The sequence below is a fragment of the Galeopterus variegatus genome, unplaced genomic scaffold, assembly GCF_000696425.1.
Source record: "Galeopterus variegatus unplaced genomic scaffold, G_variegatus-3.0.2 Scaffold111, whole genome shotgun sequence".
Classification (NCBI taxonomy): Eukaryota; Metazoa; Chordata; class Mammalia; order Dermoptera; family Cynocephalidae; genus Galeopterus; species Galeopterus variegatus.
Window position 1 is genome coordinate 59,485 of NW_007726222.1, and position 8,729 is coordinate 68,213.

The following is an 8,729-nucleotide window of genomic DNA, read 5'->3' on the forward strand; positions in this document are numbered from 1 at the left end:
CTCTCTCTCTCTCTCTCTCTCTCTCTCTCTCTCTCTCTCTCTCTCTCTCATCTATCTATCTCTATCTCTGCTTTTCTCTGAATCTGCACCATTTTCAGCTAGCCCTTAGTTTCTGGATCTGCTAAATTCAGCTTACATGTGGTTTTGGATTGCCGTGGCCCAGCCTCTGTGTGACCTTAGAACCCCATGCCCAACAGCATCTAACTAGCTACGCTCTCTTCCTCTCCTCGCTTACATGTTTGAGGAGAGGCATCCAACTGGTTGTCACCTCTAGGGATACAAGGGAAGCACGAGTAGGATAAGACAGGTCTATGTTATTGGCAGTATCCGGTAGCAAGTCTCTGGAGAGACTAGTCCACCCTGATTGCCAGGTCCAAGGCTTGTTCTCTGCTCCTGGAGCCCAGCACCCACGTGCAGCGCCCCCCAGAGGCCAGACACGGCCATGCATGAGGAAGAAGTGGGATGAAGCAGCCTGTCCTACCCGCTGCTACTGCTGCTGTCCACCAGCCAAGTACCCTGCCCGTCAGTGGCTCCACCGCCCTTCCTGTTCTTGACACCCGTCTCTGCAGAGCATGGAGTGCCCCCCAGCTGCTACCGCATTTCACAAGATGTCCTCTTGACTGCTGATCTGTCTTTCAACTTAATTCTATATGCCTTTTCAGTGTTTAGGAATTCCTCAAAAGTGTTTTGCCCACGTAGAGCACTCAGTGCTGTTATTAATTTTTCTAAAATATATCTTCTGTCATTTTTAGATGCTAGGGATGGGGACAGGTGGAGAGACGGAAGTGTGTCATCAGTGTGCCACCTCAGTTCCTCTTGGGCCTTTCTTGTAGATGTTTTGTCATCTTTCTTAAACTATGAACCTCTTAAGAACAAAACTCACATCTAATTCCTCTTTCTTTCTCCCACCGTGCTTACCACAGCACTTTGCATACAGCAGGTTCTTAATGGTTATTGAACGAATTTCTTAAACTATGAACCTCTTAAGAACAAAACTCACATCTAATTCCTCTTTCTTTCTCCCACAGTGCTTACCACAGCACTTTGCATACAGCAGGTTCTTAATGGTTATTGAACGAACACATGAGTGAAAATGTGACCAGACAAATGAATATATGAACAAATGTCTAGATTAAGGAGTGAAAAAATAAATTGATAAATAAAATTAATAATTACGGAGTACCATAAGGTGTCTGAAAGCTGTTAAGTGTTCTATACACTCAGTCAAGAAATAACATTCCCCTTGAAATTGTTTTTGCGATTAATTTGCCCTCCCTGTAAGAGAATGAAATGCATTCCAGTCCCTTTGCTTTTTAACACAAAAATCTAAATGAGCAGAGCCCTAATTAATGAGGTTTTCTGGAAGCTTCATTTTTATCTGACTCGAGGAGCTGCAATATAGATTTTTCCTTCAGAAGTAATTCTTCCTCCCTTCTCTGTGGTTATATTAGCATTCTAGGGGAAACACTGGTTTCCTTAACATTTGTCATGATTTGCATAAGTAAAGGCTTCTACAGCAAATGAAAATAAGATGATGTGTTTGAATGACATTTATAAAGTCTCATAAAAGTAATGACTTCAGCTCTTTCCTATAAAATTGAAATTTTTTCCTTTGGCATCAGTTCTATGCAGGTACTACTGAAAGATTTTATTTAAATGCTGCAATGAGGCAGCAGAATCATTTCTTATCCAAAATGCAATATTTCCATCACAGGTACTTTTATAAAAGAAGTGAAATATAACACCTTTTATATTTGATTTGCATGGTCTAAAACCTGATTTTTTAAACAGATTTTATTTGGAGTATAATACATGCAACAAAAATAATTAACTTTAACACCTTTTAAAGGTCACATTTGAAGGTCGACTCTGTGTCAGACACTGTATGTTCATTATCACTGATCATCCCAACCACTTGGAAAGGACGGAGATATTACTGCCATTTTACATATAAGGAAACTGAGGCCCAGAAAGGGGGCATGTCTGGCCTCATGTAACATGAAGGAGGAGCTGGGTGAGAACCTAGGTCTGTATCCAAAGCCAGAGCTCTTTGTCACCCTGCACTGTCATCAGATGCAATTAAGTCTGAGGCACGGAGCTCTGAGAACATGGTGCCTCACTCTGGGAGAGAGATGTCAAAGCCAGCAGCAGTGAGAGCTGAACTTTTATTTTTTTGAAAAGCAAGATCATGCACTGGAACGAGTATTGGATTGGGGCTCGTGTGTCTAGATCCACATCCCAAATCCACTAGGCTGCAAGCTACGTGAGGATAGGCACCATGTTGGTCTTACAAACCCCTTTTTGCCCATGGTCCACAGCTGAGAGCCTCTGATATCAAAGAGCCTGATTGGTATTTTCAAAGGCATAGAGCCATGTGTTTTTATGTAAGTCATGTGTGCTTTGGCCTCAGTTTCTTCTCCTGCTCTTCCTCTGGTCCTCAATACACCTGCTAACCACCAATCCCATTTCTCTCTGGAAATAGTCTCATTTCTTTGACTCATTGTCTCCCTCTGACTTTAACATCAATTTTATTTTTTGTTTTGGTGGTTGACCAGCATGGGGATCCATACTCTTGACCTTGGTGTTATCAACACCATGCTCTAACCAAGAGAACTCATCAGCCAGCCTTCCCTCTGACTTTAAATCTCACCTAACTTCTACGAAGTTCATCCCATGACAAATCTAACTGTTCAGCTGTCCAATTGCTGCTGTAACAAATTAGTGGTTTAAACAATACAAAATATTTATTGCCTTTCAATTCTGGAGATCCAAAGTTCTGACCAAATGGATCTTACTGGGTAAAATCAAAGTGTTAGCACTACTGTGTTCCTTCTTGAAAGTCTAAGGGAGAATCCACTTCCTTGCCTTTTCTAGCTCCTAGAAGCCACCTGCATTCCTTGGCTCATGGCCCCTTCCTCTGTCCTCAAAGCCAGCAGCCTTATGTTCAGTCCTTCTCACACTACCGTCTCCCAGGTTCTCTTCCACCTCCATCTCCCCCCTTGAAGGACCCTTGTGATTACCTTGGATCCACTTGATGATTTGGGATAATCTTGCTATCTTAAGACCAGTTGATGAGCAACCTCAATTCCCCTTTGCTATGTAACTTAACATCTCCAAAGGTTCCGAGGAGTAGGACACAGACATCTCTGAGGGGCTGTTATTCTGCCTCCCACAATCTATAAACTGGATGTCCTAGATCATACCAGATTTGGAGGTAAAAATTAAGGCCCAACAATAGACACAAATTGGTGCTTTTCTGGGTCTTTCCCTAGGGCTCTTCAGGACCAGCCCCCACCCATCCTCTCAATGTCCTTCTCAGTCTGTAGTAGGGTCTCGCCCTTGCAAATAGGCTTGAGCTTAGCAGTGAGTATAACTTAGGCTCAAGCTGGATCTGTCTTTTTATTGGGGCTTTGGGGGAAGTTTTTTTGGTAACCTCATACACAGGGTTGCATTAATCATACACTTCAGTTGATGGCCCATAATCAACATTGGTCTAGGCAAGGCCCTTTTCTTATTGATGTATTCCCTTTTGTGACATCCATTCTGCTTTTTGTGTATCTTTTTGTCCTTACGTGTTCTTACATGATGTGTATTGCTGTTTTCAATGCGTTATTAATTTACACAAATAGCATTGTATTACATATCTCACTTTGTTTCTTACCTTTTTGCCCTGAACCCTGTTTTCATGATCCATCCATGCTGTTATGGCATTCCATCCCTTACTCCTGATGCTGCCTCTTCCTTCACAATGTACATTTCTTCACCGCACATTACCTGTCTACTTAGCCAAGGTGGACACCCAAGTCCTTCAATGACGCTGCAGGGAACAGTCTTACACATGACTGTGGGTGGGATGGAGGTGTGAGAATTTCTCTGGGTATTCGTATTAGTTCGGATTGTTATAACAAAATGCCACAGACTGGGTGCCTTAAACAACAGAAATTTATTTTCTCACAGTTCTGGATGCTGGAAGTCCAAGACCAAGCTGTTGGGAGGGTTTCTCCTGAGGCCTCTCCCCTGGGCTGGCAGATGGCCACCTTCTCACTGAGTCCTCACACAGTCTTTCCTCTGTACATGTGTGTCCAAATTTCCTTCTTAGAAAGGCAGGTTGGATTGGGCCCACTCTAATGGCTTTATTTCAACTTGATCACCTCTTTAAAGGCCCTATCTCCAAATACAGTTGCATTCTGAGGTACTAGGGATTAGACCTTCAACATGAGAATTTTGAGGGAGACAGAAGTGAGCCCACATAAAATATATACCATAAGTGAAATTGCTGGGTCATAGAGTATGTGGGTACTTAATTTGACCACAAGGACGTATACTTCCATATAGAATAGATGAGGATCCCTGTGTCTTAAGTCCCACCTATATTTAGCAAGATCTAGCTTTCTACTATTTTGCTAGCCCAATAGGTATAAAGTGGTATTTCCTTACTGTTTTAAATTTTATTTCATATACATATTAGTTTTCAGGATTTCTTCTGTAAATGGTCTATTGATATTCTTTGTCCATTTTTCTATTGCATTTTTCTTTTTCTAGGTGATTTGCAGGATGTCTTTGTACACTCTAGATAATGGTTTTAGACATTGCTAATATCTTCTCCCCTTCTGACATTTGTCTATTAACTTAGATCATGGTGTACTTCATGAAACAGCAGAAATCTTCAATTTTGATGTAATCAAAATCATCGTTTTTTTTAATATGGTTTGACCTTTTGAAGTTTTGTTTAAAAAGTCCTTCCTAGGCTTAGATCACAAAGATAATTGTCTATATATTCTTTTACTAAATTTATAGTTTCATCTTTCAAATTTAGGCCCTTAATCCCTCTAGACTTTACCTTTGTATATAGTACTGAGTAGAGATGTACTTTTTTTGCTATCTAGTAAGCAAATTTTTCCAATACCATCTACCAAGCAATGTCTCTTCTCCATTAGTCTACAATAAACATGCTGCTTTGATCTTATATTAAACCCCCACATATTTGGGGGTTCATTTCTGAGCTCTGTTATATCGTGTTGGTCTACGTTTCTGCTCCTAAGTCAATACCACACTGTTTCCATTGTTTTTTAACCTGAGCTTAGTGCTACGTCTTGATCAACTGCTCAGGTAGGTAAGTCTGTTACCTTTCTTTTTAAGATCTTTTTAGCTTATTATAGGAATTTATTTTTTCATATAAATTTTGGAATAAGTAAATTGAATTCTTGAAAAAAATCCAGATAGGATTTGATTGAGTCTCTAAATTAATTTGGAAAAAATGATATTTTTGTAATATGTCTGAACATTAATTCAAACCATATTCTTTGTGCTTTACTAGGGTTTTTAAGTTTTTCCTATAGAGGTATTATGTTTTCCTGGTTAAACGAGATGTTTAGAGATTTAATGTACATCATGAAAACTTTAGTTATAATATTGTATTGTATAGGAAATTTGCTAAGCTTTTAGGTGCTCTTATCACAAAAAAAAAAGGTGATAATGTGAGAGGATTGACACATTAATTTGCTTGACTGTAGTAATATTTTACTATGTAGATGTACATCAAAACATCATGTTGCATACCTTAAATATATACAATAAAAGTAAATAAATAAACTAGTTTATAAACTTTGTTGATATTATGAATGTTATTTTATATTTTATTATATTTTCTAATGGATTGCTAGTTTAGAATAAAGGCTATTGTTGTTTGTAGGTTAATCTTGGTTCAGTATTCTCAAAAACCTCTTATTATCTGAGAGTCTATCTGTTGATTCTGCTTATTTTTCCAGGCATATGATCCCATCATATAAATAACTATGGTTTAATCTCTTTCCTTATAATCCTTGAACCCCCATTTCTTTTTCTTTTTTATAGCTTTGGCCAGAGCCTTGATTCATACATAAAATGGCAGCAGTGGTAATAGATATCCTTGTCTTATTCCTGATATTTAAGTTTCTCCATTAAGTTATTATTTTTTATTTAGTTTTTGTAGTGTATAATTCTCATTAAATTAAGGAAATTTCCTTCTACTTCTAAATTTCTGAGAGCTCATGCATAAATAGGTTAACCTTATTAATTTTTTTGCATTATTTGAAACAATCATATGATTTTTCTCCTTTCAATGACTATCAATTAGGCAAATTACATTGATTGACTTTTCTGGGGCTAAACTCTACTTGCATTTATAGAATAAACCCTATGCCATCACGATGCATTACTTTTAATATACTTGGTTTCAGTTAGCTCATATTTTATTTTGTATTATTGCATCTATGATCATAAATGGACTGTACTTATGAGTATTTGCTTATATTGTTTTTATCTGGTCTGGGACCAATATTTCACTAGCTTAATAAATAAGAGTTTGGGGGCCGGCCCGCTGGCGCACTGGATGGTGCGCCGCTTGGGAAGCGCGGCGGCGCTCCCGCCCGAGGGTTCGGATCCCACATACAGACCGGTTCCCGCTCACTGGCTGAGCGAGGCGCGGGAGCAGCACCGAGGGCTGCGATCCCGTTGCCAGTCCCCAGTCCGGTACGGGGGCAACACCGAGGGTTGCGATCCGTTGCCGGACACAGAAAAAGACAAAAAGACAAAAAAAAAAAAAAATAAGAGTTTGGAAGCTTTTGCTCTTTCATTATCTAAAACAACTCTTTCTTAAAAGTTTGGTGGCATTTATTTGGGACACAATCTGAGCGTGGGGCGTTTGGGGCAGGGAACTATCATTTCAACTTCATCTCGGTTTCTTTAGTACTTCAAGTTCTGTTTTTCTGTTTCTTCTGTCCTGTGTTCTATCTGGTCCCCTCATTCATAAACACGCTTCAATCCTCACTGCCCTATTTGCATGTCACACACAGTCTTTATTTTTGAAGATCGTGACTAAACTTTAAATCAAAACCTCAAATCCTCTATTTTTTATGAATCAGTTCCTAGCCCTTCATAACACTGTTATTCATTGCCCCCGATAGCTCTGTGTGTTTATATTACATCTTTTATATTACCTTTATCAGGGTTATTTCTATGCATTATTTCCATTTTTACCCAGCAAGGGGTAATCTAATGTCATGTATATACTATCACCTTTACCTTGCACACAGCCCTGTTTTCTCTAAAACTGAAAATAAACTTTGTAAAAGTAGAGAGCATAATGCTAACATGTCTAATTTTTTTTGTCCTTTCACTTTGCATACAAATATAGAAGGTCAAATGCTTTGTACGCAGAGATGTGGTGCTTTGTATAAACCTTCCTCTCTGCCCCCACTCCCAATTCCCACCCCCACCCCATCTGAGCCATAAGCCCTCAGTCCAGGCACAGCCCATTGCCCCGTGGACCGTCTTTCATCCCTGGGTTTCAACCTCACTCCCTAAATGCCTCTTCAGTAAATGTGTGTTGGGAAGGAACGGGAATGCCAGACCAGAGAAGTGGAGAAAGGCAAGGCATGGACATCCACATCTAAGCTGAGTTGGTGGGATTTCTAGGAGGTCCTTCTTACCCCTCATGCCCAGTGAATCTGCCTTTTCTGGGGAGCAATGATCAAAACTAGTAGAGAGCATTCCTACATGCATCAAAGGGAATCATTTGGCAGATTTACAAATTATGGTTCTATTCACTTCCATCCACTTTTCTAAGAATCTTCTCTTTACCATAACCAGTGTTGGGACTACAATGATGAAAGACTGTCATTTCCCCCATTTCCCAGTCAAAGCGCTCCCAGTCTGGTAAGAAAGTCAAACACATTAGCTGAAACTTCCAACTGATAAAAGCTGTGACAGAAGCATGTAGCAAGGGCTGTGGGGACAAGGGACTACTCTATGGTGGAGCCCATCACAGTTGTCAGCACCCAGTCACATGAGCTGCCTTAAAGGGGGTAGGATGTGGTCCATGTAATCACAACCCCAGCACATATTACCTGTGGGACTTTGGGAAAGTTGCCTGGTCCTTCTGAGCCTCAGTTTCTTCCTCTATAAAGCACACCTACCTCGTGTGTTTGCCATGAGGAGTTAGTGAGATGATGTGGATGGTGTCTGGCTCGCAGCAGGGCCAGGCTCCTGGGAGCTGCTGTCCCTCTAGTGGTCTGTGCCATGGCTCTTTGCTTCTGATTACAGGTGGTAACACCGGACGGGCATGGGAAGAACCGAGCTAAGTGGGGCCTGCTGAAGAACATCCAGTCTGCCCTCCAGAAGCGCTTCTGAGCCCACAGAGCCAGCGGCGCCCTCAGTGATGCACCCCAAATCAGACATATATGCACACACACATGCACGTGTATTTTCTCACCACATTCTTCAACAAGGTTGTAGACGGATGTTCCCAGGACCACTGAGATTTCCAACAAGAATCTTCTAAGCACTAATAAAAAGAAATGGCTGACATCGTGGCTAGCTGTTTGTTCATTGTGAGAAAACTAAGATACAAAACAGTCATCGAGTCTATGTGTCTCTACCAGCCCAGTTCTAGCTTTAGGCTCAGAATTTGGTGGTGTTTTGTACACAGCAAACACCAGGCCTCTGGGTGATCAAAACAGCTCTGAATCTGCAGCCAGGACCCCGGAGTGTGCATTCTAATGCTGGCCTAACTAGCTTCGGGTGTTTGGGCAAGTCACTGATGGACAGGGAACTCATTACCTCACCACATAGTTTATTTCAATAGTAAGCAGCCAGCATTGTTAGAATGTTCTTCCTAACTATGAAGCCTGAATTTGCCTTCCTATGACTTTCACCCCATAGTCTGAGGTCTGCCTCTGGCCCATAGAGAG

The 8,729-nt window shown here is 40.7% G+C and overlaps 1 protein-coding gene across 1 annotated transcript in view; it reads left to right on the top strand.

Annotated features, from left to right (window-relative positions):
• The window catches only part of TRIM42 (tripartite motif containing 42), a 26,760-nt gene extending 18,416 nt beyond the window's left edge, over positions 1-8,344 (top strand). Inside the window, exon 6 of the mRNA XM_008586624.1 lies at positions 8,083-8,344. Coding sequence (XP_008584846.1) covers positions 8,083-8,169 — 87 coding nt within the window. The 3' untranslated portion in view covers positions 8,170-8,344. The remainder of the gene's footprint in view (positions 1-8,082) is intronic.
• Positions 8,345-8,729: the final 385 nt, after the last annotated feature.